Source organism: Trachemys scripta, chromosome 14, assembly GCF_013100865.1.
Source record: "Trachemys scripta elegans isolate TJP31775 chromosome 14, CAS_Tse_1.0, whole genome shotgun sequence".
NCBI classification, from domain to species: domain Eukaryota; kingdom Metazoa; phylum Chordata; order Testudines; family Emydidae; genus Trachemys; species Trachemys scripta.
The window spans coordinates 5445343-5465826 of record NC_048311.1 but is presented as its reverse complement, the minus strand read 5'-3'; the positions used below and the strand labels follow the sequence as shown (position 1 = coordinate 5465826).

Genomic DNA, 20484 nt, shown 5'->3' with positions numbered 1-20484 from the left:
TTTTCCAGTAGATGTACTGGCCGCGATTGCCAGGGCAAATTAATCATTAAACACGCTTGCTTTTAAACCATGTGTAATGTTTACAAATATTTACAAAGGTACACTCACCAGAGGTCTCCTGTGTGCCCTGAGGGTCTTGGGTGAGTTCGGGGGTTACTGGTTCCAGGTCCAGGGTCACAAACATATCCTGGCTGTTGGGGAAACCGGTTTCTCCGCTTCCTTGCTGCTGTGAGCTACCTACAGTACCTCCATCCTCATCTTCCTCTTTCCACGAACCGTCTTCCCTGTGTGTTTCTCCATTGACGGAGTCATAGCACACGGTTGGGGTAGTGGAGGCTGCACCCCCTAGAATGGCATGCAGCTCCGCGTAGAAGCGGCAAGTTTGCGGCTCTGCCCGGACCTTCCATTTGCTTCTCTGGCTTTGTGGTAAGCTTGCCGTAGCTCCTTAACTTTCACGCGGCACTGCTGTGTGTCCCTGTTATGGCCCCGGTCCTTCATGGCCTTGAAGACCTTTTCTAATACTTTGCCATTTCGTTTACTGCTACGGAGTTCAGCTAGCACTGATTCATCTCCCCATATGGCGAGCAGATCCCGTACCTCCCGTTCGGTCCATGCTGGAGCTCTTTTGCGATCCTGGGACTCCATCACGGTTACCTGTGTTGATGAGCTCTGCGTGGTCACCTGTGCTCTCCATGCTGGGCAAACAGGAAATGAAATTCAAACGTTCACGGGTCTTTTCCTGTCTACCTGGTCAGTGCATCTGAGTTGAGAGTGCTGTCCAGAGCGGTCACAATGAAGCACTGTGGGATAGCTCCCGGAGGCCAATAACGTCGAATTCCGTCCACACTACCCCAATTCCGACCCGCAAAGGCTGATTTTATCGCTAATCCCCTCGTCGAAGGTGGTGTAAAGAAACCGGTTTAAAGGGCCCTTTAAGTCGAAAGAAAGGGCTTCGTTGTGTGGACGTGTCCAGGCTTAATTCGATTTAATGCTGCTAAAGTCGACCTAAACCCGTAGTGTAGACCAGGCCTTAGAGGAGTGGAACAATGAGGACGAGGTCCTCTTCCTGCAATATGTAGATGACTTGTTAATTGCTGCTGTGGGTCTAATCCCTTGCCTTAAAGCCACTGTGAGCCTCCTGAACTTTGTTAGACTCTGAGAATATCGGGTAGCACAGAGTAAGGCTCAGATCGCCCTCCCAGAAGTACTGTACTTAGGGTTTCACATAAGGCAGGGGGGGCATCAGCTTTCAAACGAAAGGAAGGAAGCTATCTGTCAAATTCCTATCCCAAGCAATCGTAAATGGCTCAGGGCATTTCTGGGCATGGCAGGCTTCTGCAGAATATGGATCCCAGAGTTTGGACTGTGGGCTAAACCCTTGTATGAATGTGTTAAGGGAGCGGATCACGTCCCCTTTCACTGGTCCTCAGAAGCCGACAAGGCATTTAAGGTTTAAAAAGGAAAGCTATTGGACACCAGAGGTTGTACCGAGTGGAATCCTCAAAAGTGGGTGTGCTCATCCTGGTTTGTTGCTCCAAAGCTCTGTATAGAAGTTATTTTACTGGAAGGGTGTATAATGGCAATCTGTTTGTATTCATTGTTAGGAAAAGGTGTATGAGTGAAGAGTGGAAGTTTCCTTTGTAGGTTAAAAGAAACCAAGAAAGGGAGAAGGAAAAAGAACAGAACGAGTTAACTGGAAACTATAGCTAGCAAGCTCAGTCCAAAGATAAGATGCTGGCCCCAACCAAGGACATTGTTCACAGCTAAGACTTGGCTGACAACCAAGAAAAGCGGGGGGGCCTGAATGTGCCCAAGCAACTATGAGATCTGCAAAATACTGCCAGGCATTAATGAAATGTGTTAGGTTTCTTTTCTCACAGATAAAAGAAGTGCTAACCAAAGACCCTAGCAGCCCTGGGTCTGCCGGACCACACTAAGCCGTTCCAACTGTCTGTGCATGAAAGGAAAGGGGAGGCCCTGGAAGTGCTTTCTCAGTTATTAGGCACCTGGAAACGTCCCGTGGCATATTTCTCTAAATGACTGGATCAAGTTGCCAAGGGGTGGCGGCATGTTTACGGGTGGTCGCAGCAACTGCCCTAGTGCTTGGGGAAGCCGAGAAACTGACACTGAGGGGAATTGTGCAAGTGTATACTCCCCATATGGTCCAAGCCCTGCTGGATACTAAGGGTGGTCTCTGGCTTACACAGGCTCGGGTAGCTCGGTATCAGGCTAAACTGTTAGAAAATCCTGAAGTTACCCTACAGACCTGTCCCTCCCTCAACCCAGCGACCCTGCTACCGGAGACAGAGGAACAGGAACATGACTGTTTGGAGGTCATAGATGCCCAATACTCCAGCTGCCTGGACTTAAAAGATCAATCCCTCCTGAATGCTGATTATGAGTGGTATACCGACAGCAGTTACAAACGGACAAAGGAGTGATGGCTCCACTCCATGGAAGGAAAAATCCTCCTACCAAAGAATCTAATACGGCTAGTGCTACAGAAACTACATCAGACCACCCACGCTGGCAGAGAGGCTTCCCTACAGTGGCCTGATGCTTTGCCCCTTGTTTTGCTCTGAGTTCGTGCTCTCCCTAAGGGCAGATTAGGGCTCAGTCCCTTCAAGATTATGTTTGGAAGGGCATGGGCTATGAACGGTACACCGGTTCTGGCAGGGGAGTGGGAGGTAGGCTGTGGCTTTTTATCTCAGTATATGTGCTCTCTGTCTGCTGTTCTCTGTTCTCTCCACAGGTATACCAGAGATTTGCAGCCTCTCCCGCAGGATGGGGGGAGGGATAGCTCAGTGGTTTGAGCATTGGCCTGCTAAACCCAGGGTTGTGAGTTCAATCCTTGAGGGGGCCACTTGGGGATCTAGGGCAAAATCAGTACTTGGTCCTGCTAGTGAAGGCAGGGGGCTGGACTCGATGACCTTTCAAGGTCCCTTCCAGTTCTAGGAGATGGGATATCTCCATTAATTATTAATTAATTATATGCCCCTGTCCACTCCCTGCAACCTGGTGACTCCATTCTCGTTCGGGCCTGGAAGGATGAGCCTCTCCAAGAGAAGTGGGAGGGACCCCACACCATTCTGCTGGTCTCGCACACAGCACCAAAGGTTCATAGAATCATAGAATATCAGAGTTGGAAGGGACCTCAAGAGGTCATCTAGTCCAACCCCCTGCTCAAAGCAGGACCAATTCCCAGCTAAATCATCCCAGCCAGGGCTTTGTCAAGCCGGGCCTTAAAAACCTCCAAGGAAGGAGACTCCACCACCTCCCTAGGTAACGCATTCCAGTGTTTCACCACCCTCCTAGTGAATTAGTTTTTCCTGATATCCAACCTGGACCTCCCCCACTGCAACTTGAGACCATTGCTCCTTGTTCTGTCATCTGCCACCACTGAGAACAGCCGAGCTCCATCCTCTTTGGAACCCCCCCCTTCAGGTAGTTGAAGGCTGCTATCAAATCCCCCCTCATTCTTCTCTTCTGGAGACTAAACAATCCCAGTTCCCTCAGCCTCTCCTCATAAGTCATGTGCTCCAGCCCCCTAATCATTTTTGTTGCCCTCCGCTGGACTCTTTCCAATTTTTCCACATCCTTCTTGTAGTGTGGGGCCCAAAACTGGACACAGTATTCCAGATGAGGCCTCACCAATGTCGAATAAAGGGGAACGATCACGTTCCTCGATCTGCTGGCAATGCCCCTACTTATACAGCCCAAAATGCCGTTAGCCTTCTTGGCAACAAGAGCACACTGTTGACTCATATCCAGCTTCTCGTCCACTGTGACCCCTAGGTCCTTTTCTGCAGAACTGCTACCTAGCCATTCGGTCCCTAGCCTGTAGCAGTGCATGGGATTCTTCCGTCCTAAGTGCAGGACTCTGCACTTGTCCTTGTTGAACCTCATCAGGTTTTTTTCGGCCCAATCCTCTAGTTTGTCTAGGTCCCTCTGTATCCGATCCCTACCCTCTAGTGTATCTACCACGCCTCCTAGTTTAGTGTCATCTGCAAACTTGCTGAGAGTGCAGTCCACACCATCCTCCAGATCATTAATAAAGATATTAAACAAAACCGGCCCCAGGACCGACCCTTGGGGCACTCCGCTTGAAACCGGCTGCCAACTAGACATGGAGCCATTGATCACTACCCGTTGAGCCCGACGATCTAGCCAGCTTTCTATCCACCTTACAGTCCATTCATCCAGCCCATACTTCTTTAACTTGGTGGCAAGAATACTGTGGGAGGTTGAGGGACACAAAAACTGGATCCATTACTCTCGTCTGAAGGCAGAACTGAACGTGGACCGTCCATCCTGCAGAGAAGACTGCCAGCGCCGATCTGGGACTTAAACTGTTATTCAAAATACAATATGGTCTACTGGGAATACCCTGTGACCTCTTTGGACAGCCGCAGCACACTCCCCATGAAAACTCTGAGCATTGGTTGTGTTTATTTTCACAGGGCCGGCCTAACCTGGTGGCCTGGCCCTTTTTGTTTTTAATCTGCCTGCTATTGGTAATTGTTATTTTGTGGGTATTTGGGGAATTGTAATTGTTAGGCCCTAGGGTCACCTGCCCAGCATGAGTTCAGGTCCAGGGTCTGCCACAGTGGTACTTTTTGCCATAGGGGCACTCCTCTCATTGACTCCCATTTCCCCCCAGGCACATGGGGGATGGAAAGAAATCCCTAAAATCTTAGAAACCAATACATATGAGGCCCTGAAGGTTTGCTTTGCCCAAGAGTTTAACCTCTCTAACGGCTGGGTATGCTCCCAAATCCCGCACCACGGGGCAGGGTTACCTTGGAGGGTAGTCCCCCAAAATTGGTCAGATAGCTGTTGGGGATGGTTCAGTGGGGAAGAAATACCTCAGGTACCCCCTTGTCACAAAACTGTACCATTGGGGCTTGGTCCAATCTCATATTGGTACCTTCTCTGTGTTTTGTCAAATATGCAGTGAAAGTGTTCTTAAAATGAACAACATGCTGGGTCATCATCTGAGACGGCTATAATATAAAATATATGGCAGAATGCAGGTAAAACAGAGCAGGGACATACTATTAAACCCCAAGGAGTTCAGTCACAAATTTAATTAACGCATTATTTTCTTAACGAGCGTCATCAGCATGAAAGCATGTCCTCTGGAATGGTGGTCAAAGCATGAAGGGGCATACGAATGTTTAGCACATCTGGCGTGTAAATATCTTGCAATGCCAGCTACAAAAGTGCCATGCAAATGCCTATTCTCACTTTCTGGTGACATTGTAAATAAGAGGGCAGCATGATCTCCTGTAAATGTAAACAAACTTGTTTATCTTAGTGATTGGCTGAACAAGAAGTAGGACTGAGTGGACTTGTAGGCGCTGAAGTTTTATATTGTTTTTGAGTGCAATTATGTAACAAAAAAAGCTACATTTGTAAGTTTCATTTTCATGACGAAGATTGCACTACACTACTTGTATGAGTAATTGAAAAATAGTTTCATTTATCATTTTTACAGTGCAAATATTTGTAATAAAAAATATACACTTTTATTTCAGTTAAAAAACAGAATATAATATATGAAAATGTAGACAAACATCCAAAATATTTAATAATTTTCAATTGGTATTCGATTTAACAGTGTGATTAAAACTGATTAACTGCAATTAATTTTTTTTCGTTAATCGCGTTAATTAACTGAGATCAATCAACAGCCATAACTTCTATAAAATGCTTTAAAGGCAAAGTGGTGTTTACAAAAATACCCACTAAAAATCTAACAATGTTAGGAAGCCTCAAAATTCAAATTTAATGTTCTAATCAAAGACAAACACATACATGCACAAAAGAACTGTTAAGGTTACTTTGTCAACCATAAATCTATCTCAAAAGCGCCATCAACCTTCCATCTTCCTGTAATTTGGGGAATACACTGTACTTGCATGAATGCTGGTTGCAGTGTTGGAAGTAAGCACTAATAAATATTTATTTTGTAACTGCTTAGAAAATTTTCAGATGACATCTCCTGGGAAGGGTTGCTAGCACTTTGGAGAACAGGATTAGAATTCAAAATTATCTTGATAAATTGGAGAATTGGTCTGAAATCAATAATACAAGTGCAAAGTGCTACACTTAAGTAAAAATCAAATGCACTACAATATGGGGAATAACTGGCTAGGTGGTAGTATTGCAGAAAAGTATCTGGGAACTATAGTGAATCATAAATTGGATTATGAGTCAACAATGTGATGCCATTGTGAAAAAGCCTATTAACATTGGGGAATTAACAGGAATGTCCTATCTAAGACCTGGAAGGTAACTGTCCTGCTCTACTCAACACTAGTGAAAACTTGGCTGGAGTACAGCGTCCAGTTTTGTCCACCACACTTTAAGAATGATGTGGACAAATTTGAGAAAGTCCAGAGGAGAGCAACAAAAAAGATCAGGTTTTCTATGCCTCTTATCAATGAGAAAAGATTTAAAAAAACTGGACATGTCTACTCCTGAGAAAATAAGACTGAGGGGGGAGTTAACCTTCAAATGTTAAGGGCATTATAAAGAGGACGGTGATCAGTTTTTCTCCAGGTCCACTAAAATTTTGGAAAAGAAGTTATGAGCTTAAGGTGCAAGAGGAAATTTAGGTTAAACATTATGAAAATCTTTCTAACTATAAGGATAGTTCAGAACTGGAACATGTTACTAGGGGAGGACTTGGAATGCCCATCATCAGTGCTTTTTAAAGAACAGATTGGACAAACACCTGTCAGGGACTGTCTAGGTTTAATTGGTCCTGCTTCAGGACATGGGGCTGGATTACATGACCTCTCAAGGACCCATCCTGCCTTGCATTTTTATTCTAATTTCATATACAAATCTCAGCTGTTCAGATATTACAATGATGTGGATCATAATATATGTAGATTGAGTGGTGTGTATTGGGATGATTAGAGAGCATATGGAAATTGGATAGAGATATTAAAGGGATGTGTGGGAATGTAGGGTAGATTAGTTAGAAGGGTGGTCTAACTGTATTACTTGTAAGGAGAAATAGTGCGGCTAACGCATTGGCTTGGCACTCAGGAGATCTGGGCTTAATTACTGCTTCCGCCACGGACTCCCTATCTGACCTTGGGTGAGTCACTTCTATTGGATTAACATTAACTATCCAGCCGACTGCATCAACAAATCTTTATTAGTAAGGCAAAATACTAGCAAGCAGTGATCAGTTACTTACCAGTGGGAAGCTCATCGGAACAACACTACACCCGCCCTAGGCCCACCCAGTACACCACTTCATCTTCCCTTACTTACACAAACTATATACAACCCTATTATCTTTTCTGATACATATGTATTTGTTTTTCATTTCCATGATAACTGTCCTCCTGTCAATACAGGATTTGTGTTAGCTCAAAGCAGTTTCTTCTTCTTCGTGGTTACTTTATCTTTTGTTTTCCCCACAGACATGATTACTCTGCATTTTCTTACACATGTGCAGTTTTACTTATGTTAAGCTATTAGGCTGCTAGCTCAGAGCAGGTTCTATCATGCCTGAACATACCATTGCTTCCAACAACTTCATCTACACAGTGAGCCATCTGTAAAATGAGGATAATTCCCTGCCTCACGGGAGTGTTATGAGGATAAATCCACTAATGATTGTGAGGTACTAAGATAATACAGGCCTTATAAATACCTAGATGAGACAGAGTACTGCGGAAAGGGATCTGGGGGTCATAGTGGATCACAAGCAAAATATTAGTCAACAGTGTAACACTGTTGCAAAAAAGCAAACATCATTCTGGGATGTATTAGCAGGAGTGTTGTAAGCAAAACATGAGAAGTAATTTTTCTGCTCTACTCAGAGCTGATTAGGCCTCAGTTGGAGTATTGTGACCAGTTCTGGGCACCACATTTCAGGAAAGATGTGGACAAACTGGAGAAAGTCCAGAGGAGAGCAACAAAAATGATTCAAGGACTAGAAAACATGACCTACGAGGGAAGATTTGAGGGGGAAAAAAAACCACTGGATTTGTTTAGTTTGGAGAAGAGAAGACTGAGGGAGGACATAACAGTTTTCAAGTATGTAAAAGGCTGTCACAAGGAGGAGGGAGGTAAATTGTGCTCCTTAACCTCTGAGGATAGGGCAAAAGATGATGGGCTTAAATTGCTGCAAGGGAGGTTTAGGTTGGACATCAGGAAAAACTTCCTAACTCTCAGGGTGGTTAAGCACTGGAATAAATTGCCTAGGGAGGTTGTGGAATCTCCATCACTGGAGATTTTTAAGAGCAGGTTAGACAAACACCTGCCAGGGATGGGCTAGATCAGGGATAGGCAACCTATGGCACGTGTGCCGAAGGCGGCACATGAGCTGATTTTCAGTGGCACTCACACTGCCCGGGTCCTGGCCACCGGTCTGAGGGTCTCTTCATTTTAATTTAATTTTAAATTAAGCTTCTTAAAAACATTTTAAAAACTTTATTTACTTTACATACAACAATAGTTTAGTTATGTATTATAGACTTATAGAAAGAGACCTTCTAAAAACGTTAAAATGTATGACTGGCACGCGAAACCTTACATTAGAGTGAATAAATGAAGACTTGGCACACCACTTCTGAAAGGTTGCCAACCCCTGGGCTAGATAATACTTAGTCCTGCCATGAGTGCAGCAGACTGGACTAGATGACCTCTCGAGATCCCTTCCAGTCCTATGATGCTCTAGTCCCTGGCGCTTTGTCACCATACTAACCATTGCATGTAAGGTCTATAATTTTGTTAGCTCAGCCTAGGAGTTTGAACAGGGAGACCACACCAACTCTGTGTGTACATTTGGTGGCCCATTGGAGTTTGGGGAAATGGGAAAAGGGTGAGAATATTAGGGACACAGGAAGAGGCCAGCTGGAAACAAAGGGCATGATCATCAGCCGCTGCAACTCAGCCTTGCTCCATTGAAGCCAATGGAACTACACTGATATACCCCAGCTCGTTTGACCTAAAGAGAGCAAAAGGCCAAGAAGAGTGGGAAGAGCACAGGGCACAAGGGTGGGGGAGGGAGGGAGAGAAGATGGGAAGTGAGAGGCAGCCAGAGAAGGGAGTGCAGTGTGAAGCCTTAAAAGGGAGGATGTGGAGCTAGAATTTTTATAAAGGATAAAGAAATACTGAAGTATGGGTAATAAGCAGGAAGAACTAGAAGTGCTAATAAATAAATACAACTATGACATTGTTGGCATCACCAAAACTTGGTGGGATAATACACATGATTGGAATCTTGGTGTGGATGGGTACAGTTTGGTCAGGAAGGATAGACGGGGGAAAAAGGGAGGAGGTGTTGCCTTCTATATTAAAAATGTACACACTTGGACTGAGGTGGAGATGGACATAGGAGATGGAAGTGTTGAGAGTCTCTGGGTTAGGCTAAAAGGGGTAAAAACAAGGGTGATGTCATGCTAGGAGTCTACTACAGGCCACCTAACCAGGTGGAAGAGGTAGATGAGGCTTTTTTTAAACAACTAACAAAATCATCCAAAGCCCAAGATTTGATGGTGATGGGGGACTTCAACTATCCAGATATATATTGGGAAAATAACACAGCGGGGCACAGACTATCCAATAAGTTCTTGGACTGCATTGCAGACAACTTTTTATTTCAGAAGGTTGAAAAAGCTACTTGGGGGGAAGCTGTTCTAGATTTGATTTTAACATATAGGGAGGAACTCATTGAGAATTTGAAAGTAGAAGGCAGCTTGGGTGAAAGTGATCATGAAATCATAGAGTTCACAATTCTAAGGAAGTGTAGAAGGGAGTACAGCAAAATAGAGACAATGGATTTCAGGAAGGCAGATTTTGGTAAGCTCAGAGAGCTGATAGGTAAGGTCCCATGGGAATCAAGACTGAGGGGAAAAACAACTGAGGAGAGTTGGTAGTTTTTCAAAGGGACACTATTAAGGGCCCAAAAGCAAGCTATTCTGCTGGGTAGGTGTGACGTTATTGATATAATCTGGGACCATATAGATCATTGTTGCAACCAAAGTCCTGTAGTGGCACCAAATCTTGTATAAAGGGGGTCAAATGAGGTGTCTAAGACAAGGTTATGGTTTGCTGGTTATGATTATGCTGTCTATATGTGTGTATCAATTTTGTAGTTGAAGTTAGGAATATTGGCTCTATACTATCTGTATTTCAAACTTATGCTATGCTTCTGGGAAACTTCCCAGACAAGTTGGTGTTAGCTCTGTCTAGCCTGCTTGATGGCCCATTAAGGACAATCAGCTATACAATTGACCCATTGAGAGAAGGCAAATACGCCTTGCAACTCAGCAAAGTATGCAGGGACTGGCCCATGTGACTCCAGACTCCATTTTGCTGTAATTTTCCACAGTAAGGACAAAGAGGTGTTCTTACACCTGGAAAAGACTATAAAAGGCTGATGCCTCTCCTCCATCTTGTCTTCAATCCTGCTTCATACCTCTGGAGAAACTTTGCTACAAACTGAAGCTCTGAACAAAGGACTGATGACCCATCCCAGCTGGGGATGTATTCCAGAGACTTGATTTGAACCTGCAGTTTCTATCACTGCTACAACCCTGAACCAAGAACTTTGCCATTACTTTATGTAATTGATTCCATTTAACCAATTCTAACTCTCTAATATCTTTTTTCTTTTATGAATAAACCTTTAGATTTTAGATTCTAAAGGATTGGCAACAGCGTGACTTGTAGGTAAGATCTAATTTGTATATTGACCTGGGTCTGGGGCTTGGTCCTGTGGGAACAGGAGAACCTTTTTTCTTTTATTGGGGTATTGGTTTTCATAACCATTTGTCCCCATAACGAGTGGCACTGGTGGTGATACTGGGAAACTGGAGTGTCTAAGGGAATTGCTTGTGTGACTTGTGGTTAGCCAGTGGGGTGAGACCAAAGTCCTGTTTGTCTGGCTGGTTTGGTTTGCCTTAGAGGTGGAAAAACCCCAGCCTTGGGCTGTAACTACCCTGTTTTAAGCAATTGGTCCTGAATTGGCACTCTCAGTTGGGTCCTGCCAGAACCAGCATCGTTACGGTAGGAAAGATAGAAAATGTGGCAAAAGACCACCTTGGCTTAACCACGAGATCTTGCATGATCTAAAAAATAAAAAGGAGTCATATAAAAAATGGAAACTAGGACAGATTACAAAGGATGAATATAGGCAAACAACACAGGAATGCAGGGGCAAGATTAGAAAGGCAAAGGCACAAAATGAGCTCAAACTAGCTACAGGAATAAAGGGAAACAAGAAGACTTTTTATCAATACATTAGAAGCAAGAGGAAGATCAAGGACAGGGTAGGCCCACTGCTCAGTGAGGAGGGAGAAACAGTAACAGGAAACCTGGAAATGGCAGAGATGCTTAATGACTTCTTTGTTTCGGTCTTCACCGAGAAGTCTGAAGGAACATAGTGCCTAACATAGTGAATGCTAATGGGAAGGGGGTAGGTTTAGAAGATAAAATAAGAACAAGTTAAAAATCCCTTAGAAAAGTTAGATGCCTGCAAGTCACCAGGGCCTGATGAAATGCATCCTAGAATACTCAAGGAGGTAATAGAGGAGGTATCTGAGCCTCTAGCTTAGGGTTACCATTCGTCCGGATTCCCCCGGACATGTCCGGCTTTTTAAGCTAAAAATAGCGTCCGGGGGGAATTTGTAAATGTCCGGACTCCCCCCCCATGCAGAGCAAGCGCGGCTAACAGTGCTGCCGGCCGGTGTCACTTACTTGGGGCTCCGACACTCAGCCAGAGAGGGCTCCTCCTCCTCCCTCCCTCCCTCCCTGCATCGCAGATCGGCTCCGGCAGTTTGGCGAGATATTAGGTGAAGAAAGGCCGACAACAAGGGGGTGGGAGAAGGGGCAGGGAGGTTCTGGAGGGGGCAGTCAAGAGACGGGGGGGGGTCGGGAGTTTGGGGGGGGGCTTTCTGGGGGAGGGTGGATAAGGTTTTGGGCAGTCAGGGTACAGGTAGGGGGTAGGGTCCTGGGGGGCAATTGGAGGGGGGGGTCTTAGGAGGGGGCAGTTAGGGGACAAGGAACAGGGAGGCTTAGGTAGGGGCTGGGGTTCTGGAGGGCAGTTAGGAGCAAGGGTCCCAGGAGGGGGCAGTCAGGGGACAAGGGGGGGGTTGGGAGTTCTGGGGGGGGCTGTCAGGGGGCAGGAGTGGGGAGAGGGATCGGAGCAGTCAGGGGAAAGGGAGCAGAGGGGTTTAGATGGGTCGGGAGTTCTGGGGGGGGCTGCAGGGGGTGGAGAGTGGTTGGATGGGGCGTGGGAGTCCCAGGGGTCTGTCTGGGGGTGGGGGTGTGGATAAGGGTTGGGGCAGTCAGGGTACAGGTAGGGGGTAGAGTCCTAGGGGGCCAGTTAGGTGGGGGGAGGGTCTCAGGAGGGGGCAGTCAGGGGACAAGAGGCAGGGAGGCTTAGGTAGGGGGTAGAGTTCTGGGGGGCAGTTAGGGGCAGGGGTCCCAGGAGGGGGCAGTCAGGGAACAAGGAGCGGGGGGAGGGTTAGGGGTTCTGAGGGGGGGAGTGGGAGGGGCGGGGCTAGGGCAGGACAGGGCGGGGCTCCTCCTGTCCTCTTTTTTGCTTGCTGGATTATGGTAACTCTACTCTAGCTATTATCTTTGGAAAATCATGGGAGATGGGAGAGATTCCAGAAGACTAGAAAAGGGCAAATATAGTGCCCATCTATAAAAAGGGAAATACAAACAACCCAGGAAACTACAGACCAGTTAGTTTAACTTCTGTGCCAGGGAAGATAATGGAGCAAGTAATTAAGAAAATCATCTGCAAACATTTGGAAGGTGGTAAGGTGATAGGGAATAGCCAGCATGACTTTGTAAAGAACAAATCATGTCAAACCAATCTGATAGCTTTCCTTGATAGGATAATAAGTCTTATGGCTAAGGGAGAAGTGGTGGATGTGGTATGCCTAGACTTTAGTAAGGTATTTGATATGTCTCACATGATAGTCTTATCAATTAACTAGGCAAATACAACTTAGATGGGGCTACTAAAGGTGGGTGCATAACTGGCTGAATAACCATACTCAGAGTAGTTATTAATGGTTCCCAATCCTGCTGGAAAGGTATAACAAGTGGGGTTCCGCAGGGGTCTGTTTTGGGACTGGCTCTGTTCAATATCTTCATCAACGATTTAGATATTGGCATAGAAAGTATGCTTATTAAGTTTGCAGATGATACCAAACTGGGAGGGATTGCAACTACTTTGGAGGATAGGGTCATAATTCAAAACGATCTGGACAAATTGGAGAAATGGTCTGAGGTAAACAGGATGAAGTTCAACAAACACAAATGCAAAGTGCTCCATTTAGGAAGGAACAATCAGTTTCACACATACAGAATGGGAAGAGACTGTCTGGGAAGGAGTACAGCAGAAAGGGATATAGGGGTTATAGTGGACCACAAGCTAAATATGAGTCAACAGTGTGATGCTGTTGCAAAAAAAGCAAACATGATTCTGGGATGCATTAACAGGTGTGTTGTGAGCAAGACACGAGAAGTTATTCTTCTGCTCCATTCTGCGCTGGTTAGGCCTCAACTGGAGTATTGTGTCCAGTTCTGGGATGTGGAGAAATTGGAGAGGGTCCAGAGAAGAGCAACAAGAATGATTAAAGGTCTTGAGAACATGACCAATGAAGGAAGGCTGAAAGAATTGGGTTTGTTTAGTTTGGAAAAGAGAAGACTGAGAGGGGACATGATAGCAGTTTTCAGGTATCTAAAAGGGTGTCATACGGAGGAGGGAGAAAACTTGTTCACCTTAGCCTCTAAGGACAGAACAAGAAGCAATGGGCTTAAACTGCAGCAAGGGAGGTTTAGGTTGGACATCAGGAAAAACTTCCTAACTCTCAGGGTGGTTAAGCACTGGAATAAATTGCCTACGGAGGTTGTGGAATCTCCATCACTGGAGATTTTTAAGAGCAGGTTAGATAAATGTCTATCAGGGATGGTCTAGACAGTATTTGGTCCTGGCATGAGGGCAGGGGACTGGACTCTATGACCTCTTGAGGTCCCTTCCAGTCCTAGAATCTATGCATCACTGGATTTAATGACTCTGTGACAGCAGCAATGTTAGACCACTATCCCATTGCTAAGCATACACAGCTACATCTCTGAAATTTTATGGAGATATCCCATCTCCTAGAACTGGAAGGGACCTTGAAAGGTCATTGAGTCCAGCCCCCTGCCTTCACTAGCAGGACCAAGTACTGATTTTGCCCCAGATCCCCAAGTGGCCCCCTCAAGGATTGAGCTTACAACCCTCAGTTTAGCAGGCCAATGCTCAAACCACTGAGCTATCCCCTCCCCTGCTGGTACTAGTTTGACAGCCACCATCTTGGGCAACACACCAGGGACTGAAATGGTGACCTCCAGAGTTAAAGTCAGGCGCTGCTGCAGTTGAACTAAGCCTCTTTATGGGGCTATGGCAGATTGATATCCTCTGTGGGATGGGCATTGAAGAGGAGCTGCAGCACACATTTACTAGCGGGTTATACTAACACACCAGTGACTATGCTGCAAAGTGTCCTAACAGCACACATCACGGGCAGATTCCCCAGCAAGTCTGTAGCTTTCTTACCCCTTGGCAACACTTGTCTAATCTGACTAGTCTTGACCTGGGGAAACAACTCCTTACCCAGTGAGATCAGTGTCTCATAATTCTCCTGTATGACAGCTGTAGAGGGCTTTCTGACATGGGTCCAGCAGAGCCAATTCTTCCTTGGAGAAATACACAGCCACCTCTCTGAAGGTCACCAGACCCTGAAACAACAGCTGCTAGTACTCTGCTCCAATGAAAACCCCATCAGGTCAGTCACAGGGACCCTAGATTGTCCCCTCTGCTGTGCCTTTCAACGACAATTGTAGTTCCACCTATAAATTAATTCCTTATTCCCAATGGTGACACTTATTCCAGTTGCCCATTCTCCCCTTCACAGACCTGTTCCTCTCCCCTGTCTTTACTGTAAATTACTTACAGCAGGAATCAGGCCATGAAACTGTCACCATAGCAATATTGCTCTTTGCTTCCCATCCTCTCACTGCCCTGCTAGAGCTGCTCAGAAAACAGAACTTCCATCCTGCAGGAGATTCTTTTCTTTTCACTGCGGTGAAGCTATGAAATAGCCAAAGTTTGTGGGCAAAGAAAAGTTTAGGAAAAAAAAAATCTATTTGGAAATGTCAAAATGAAATGTGTTCCTGTTGATTATCCCAACAGAAATTTGAAAAGGAGCTGAAATCAGCATTTCCTCACAGAAAACTTCATTTCTCATTGAACTATATATTTTGATAGGAAAATCCAATCAGCTCTCCTCCTTCCCCTTGTCAGCTACAGCGCCCACATTTAGATCTCCCCACAGCTGAGAGTTTCAGCCAGAAATTCACGCATGGCTGGAAGCCATCACAGCGGCCCCTGCCCTGCACAGAGAAGCAAGATGCTGCTTCTTGGGCAGTAGCTCCAGGGCACTTTAGAGGGTTAGCTTCTGTCCCACAGATGGGGAATTTTCCATCCCAGCCCAATGCACCTATTCTTAAAACCAAGCCCATATTAACTGGGCCTAGTAGCTTTTAACCCAGTCACACCTGTGTTTTTAGTGTGTCTCCTCTCCCTGATCTATCAGAGGAATCCCTGAAAATCTCCTACCTGTTCCAGCTCCACTGCAGCCATTTCCCTTCCCCTGGCAGAATTAAGTGATTTGGAGCAGAACATGGATGTTGTTCTGCAGCCTGTCAGGGTGAGAAGGGCAATTGGGGAGGTTTCAGAAAGGGCTTTGGTCCTTTTCATACCCCACTTCCCCCAGATTCTCTCCCTGCATATGCTTTACATTCTGCCTTTCAGTACACAAGCCCTAAACCATCCTTCTCAGTGGTTACTGAAGGAGGCAAACTAAAGAAAGGGAACAAAGATAGAGCCTGCACACAGAAGCCTGTGCAATCAGGGTTTGTCTATACAGGATAATTCAGGAAAAATAATCTGAATTAGCTAAGGGTGTGAATTTAAAACAGATTAATTAAAATGCATTAAACTCTTAAATAAATCTAAATAAAAAAATTTAAAATTAAATGTTGACATCTTTATTTAGAATTTAAGTCACCCAATGTGAATTAAACTAAACTGAATTAAGGCCACTTTAATCTGAATGCAAATGTCCATACAGGGGTTTAGTGCTATTTAATTATTCTGTTTTAAATTCATAACTTTTAGTTAATTTGGATTAAATTTCCTGAGTGTTCCCATGTAGACAAATCCTTTTTGTGGTGTAATGGCTAGGAATCACTATGGTCTTTTCTCTGCTTTGCTACTGTAACCCTTCTGCCCATCTAAGTTGGCAGCAACAAGGGCCGGGTTCTGTATCTAGGGGTTCCGTTTCAATAACGCAATGCAAAACCGGCTCGAGCCCCCACCCAGTGACCTGGGACAATTACATACCACCCCCTGGGCGCCTCTAAGAGGCAATACTTCCCCTCTCGCAAGCACAGAGTCTGAGTGTAACAGAAAATGTTTAATAACATGAGGTAAATGACATCAGCGTTAAATTGGAAAAACACCACAAACAGGCTTCATGAGCAAAAAACTCACCCCAGCAAATTGGGCTGTGTCCTTTCCCTTTGGTTCTTGAAACCAGCAACCCAAGGATCACCAAAGTCCCCAAAGTCCAACAACCCCCCAAAGTCTCTGTCCCTGGTCAGTGCAGCCCCAGAGTTCAAGCAGGGGGGGGAAGGCACACAGGGTGTTAAGGGGCACCTTACGTGATCCAAGGCCGACCGGCTGCCTCTCCGTGCAGTTCCGCCGCAGCCTTCTCCACGAGTCGCTCCACTCCACCAGCTGTCCCATGAGCCACTCCCGCTGTCCACGAACTGCTCTGGCAGCTGCTCCGCTCTGCTCACCGACCTGTGAGCCACTCAGCTCTGCTCCACTTTAGCCATTCCTTGGGCCACTCCCACAAGGCTCCGCTCTGCTCGCTGCTTCTCCAGCCGCTCCGCCCTGCTCACCAACCTGTGAGTCGCTCAGCTCCACTACAACCATCCCCATAAGGCTCCACTCCGCTAGCTGCTTTGCCAGCCGCTTAGCAATATAGCTTCAGGCTCCCCCACTAGTTAACACAGCCTCAGTGATCTCAGCTCTTTTGTGATTTCAGCTCATAGTAGGGGAGCCCCAGTGCTAGTGCACCATTGGCCCAAAGTGAATTCAGCTCAGCAGTCTGTAATTAGACTTCTAATGGAATCAAAGTTAGTTCTGACATTTAACAGTGGAGAGAGGAGGTAGTGCAATTGGTGTTTCAACCCCTCAGGGAGGGGGCCATACCATCAGGTACAAATACCTGTCCCCATCCTCTCTCTATTCACTGGGTTTTGTAACCCATGCCCTTTGTCAAGCAAGTGCTACTTAGGTAATGGTGATGGACTCACTCAGTCCTTCTGTCATACAACAGGTTCACTGCCCTTGATTCACAGAATCAGGGTAACAAAACTTTATTCTTCCTGCCCCAATAACAAAGAAACTGGGGATCCCACACCAGCCAAAGTAACCACTTTGAGTTGCTGTTGTTTCATGCCAGGCGAGTGGGTGTGCCTATGCAAACAAGATCAGCCCCTGGAGTTCTTTTCCACACTCGCCATAATTCACCACCAGATGTCAGGGTAGAGCTCATCCTGACTCTGCTTACACTACTAACCACAACTGTAAGTTTGCACAAATTCCTTTCCTTCTGTTTCCCCTCCCACCCTTTCTCTGTCTTGTGCATAGATTATAAACACTTAAAATCATAGAATATCAGGGTCACTTCAGTGACTCTCTCTAACCATGTGTGCAGCAGATAGCCAAATGAGGCCCTGCTCTCAGCATCTCCAGGTGCTACTACATCACCATAACCGGTACTCGATGAAATGCTTGTAGTGTCCTTTTCCATGGTATCTACCAATTAATATAACGAGATGCCTCCTGACACTGTCCTGAGGGAAAACAGCGTGAGGCAGGAACTGGCTTTTCCTCTCCCTGCTCACCTTCTCCCTAGGAAAGTCAATCTGCCCCAGGGTGCTGCAGGGACTGGGGCTGGGCAGGGCTGGGAGCCGGGACCTCCCTCCCCACTGATTGCTCCTGCTGCCCCTGCCAGTCTCTCCCCATGTCTCCCTCCCACCCCCCTCCCTTCCCCTCAGGCTTAGGGTGACCAGATGTCCCGATTTTATAGGCACAGTCCTGATTTTTGGGTCTTTTTCTTATATAGGTTCTTATTACCCCCCCATCCCAATTTTTCACATTTGCTGTCTGGTCACCCTACTCGGGCTGGGAGACTCGGTCCCTGGCCCGGCCCGGAGCGTTCACTCTCCTGGAACTGGCTTGGCTCCTGCAGGCGCTCAGGGGAGCAGAGCTGGGGGTGGGGGGGTCAGAGAGGACAGCAGCTCTGGGACTCGCCCCCCGGGGAGCAGAGCTGGGGCGAGGAGAGGCCATTGGTGCAGAGTCACTTTCCTGCCTGGCCCCAGTCCTTTCCCCCGGGTCTCTCCCCTCACCTGCAGGCTCGGGCGCTGGTGTCGGCAGAGCCCAGAGCTGCCCCATGGGCTGAGTCCAGCCATCACAGAAAGTCCCCCCCTAGGTTGAGCACAGAGGGCCGTTAATGCAGATCTCTTCCCGAGCAGCTGAGCCGATCAATTGAATTCAGGTTCCAGGCTTCCTTCTGGGTCTTAATAGATGCATCAGCTGCAGCGTCTGACCCAGGAAGCTCAACCCCGGTAGAGAGAGCACAGCCGCCTCCCCTTTCAATAGTAAACAGTCAATAGAACTATGCTTAGGAGAATTCAAGTTTTATTTTTATAATTTGAACCGATATTGATTTTAAGCATATTTATTTAATTTTTCAGAGTTGTGGGAAGTTGGAGGGGAGTCAGATAATAGTTTTTTCTTAATGACAGATGTGATTCAAAAAAAATTTTTTATAAGCATTGAAACACAACTTTGCAACATCACATGTCAAAATGTACAAAGTAAATTGCCTTAAATCAAACTCTAATAAGTTCTCAAGCAGTATTTTTCTTACTTTGCCTATCTATAAATTTAGAAGATTATTGATGGAAATGTTTTATTTTTGGCTTGTCTGTACAGCAAAATTGATGGTTATTGACATTTATCGATAAAAATCTAATTCTTTCAAGCCTAAATATAACCAGTCAGGGTTTCAAGGAAAATCATACAACATTTTCCCCATTTTACAAATGCATTCATATTTAATTAATTTGGAAGCCAGCAAAACATCCACCCATTGTGAACCCATTGGACTCAAGTAGTTCTATAACAAAATCGAAAGCAGTGACTATGCCAGGTGATGTCTTGAGAGGTTGCAGATGTCTGATAGGTTTATTGTGGAGCTTTTTGGTGTGGGCACAAAGGCACAATATGGAGCATATGTGAGGTCACCAGACAATAGATGCGCAGCACAGCTAGTTCTGGCTCAAACATACCATATATGTATGTCAGAACAGAATGTTTGCCCCTGGTTGTAGGGTGACTGGGCACAGTGTCTGTTTGTTTTCAAAACACATCACTGTAGTTGCTGTATTTGGACGGAAGTCAAGGATCATACTCAGTGGATAGCTCTGCCTGGCCAGCTACCCCTGGCATGCAACCACTGAGGAACTAGTGCCCACTGCCTATTTCCTGGGGTCAAGCAGTGCTGCAGGCAGAATTCTGAGAAAAATTCAACTGTTAGTTCAGCCCAGCAGATAAGGGAGTTGTGGAGGGCCAGCCATGAAATACCAAGGACCACACTGAAGCGTGGGGGAATGTATGGGTCTCTCAATACTCTTGGAACAGTTTCCATGGAAACTGGCCCGGAGAAAGAACACCCACGTGATTGCCTCTGCCAGATCAAGAACAGGCTTGAGCCACAAAGGAATCTATAGTGCCCAAGTTGCTTCAGTTTTGATAAAGATGTCCACTGTACCTGAGTCAATGAAGAAGCACTTGGAGATGCCCCAGGATTTGTGACTCAGCTGGTATTCGTAGGTGTGGTGCCAGCCAGCCAGTCTACATTTATTGATCATCAAGTCCCAAAATGTACTTTTTTGGGTTTTTCCAGAGTGGGTGTTTAGGTGCATGAGCAGAGAAATGATCTTATTCATGGGGAATGGAGATTTTTTTGAGGATAGTGGGCTGCCAAGTTTGATGGTTTGGAGTTCACCCAGGCCAGTAAGGGATTCAGTCACTGTTTCCCTTGTAACCGTGGATGTCTTGTGGCTCTGTAGCTTTGGTCCAGAGCTCTGCCCCTCTCAACAGCCTGCCAACAGCCCATAAGCTTCACCCTGGCTTTGCCCAACCTAGTTATTCCTTGCAGAATGACCTCAGTACCCTTCCAGCCCTGAGTTCACCCCAAAACCATCCAGCAGGGGCCAGTCCCTCCCACTGAACCCTCAGAAAGAGTTAGGTTCTCTGCCCTTAGAAGCCAAGTAAAACACTCCATCCTGTCTGCTTTCTAGAAGCACACGCTT

At 46.0% G+C, this 20484-nt stretch overlaps 1 protein-coding gene across 1 annotated transcript in view; it reads right to left on the bottom strand.

Moving 5' to 3' along the window:
• Positions 1-20484, bottom strand: part of LOC117887143 (zinc finger protein 271-like) — a 60875-nt gene that overhangs the window by 18262 nt on the left and 22129 nt on the right. Inside the window, exon 7 of the mRNA XM_034789427.1 lies at positions 13247-13268. Coding sequence (XP_034645318.1) covers positions 13247-13268 — 22 coding nt within the window. The remainder of the gene's footprint in view (positions 1-13246; positions 13269-20484) is intronic.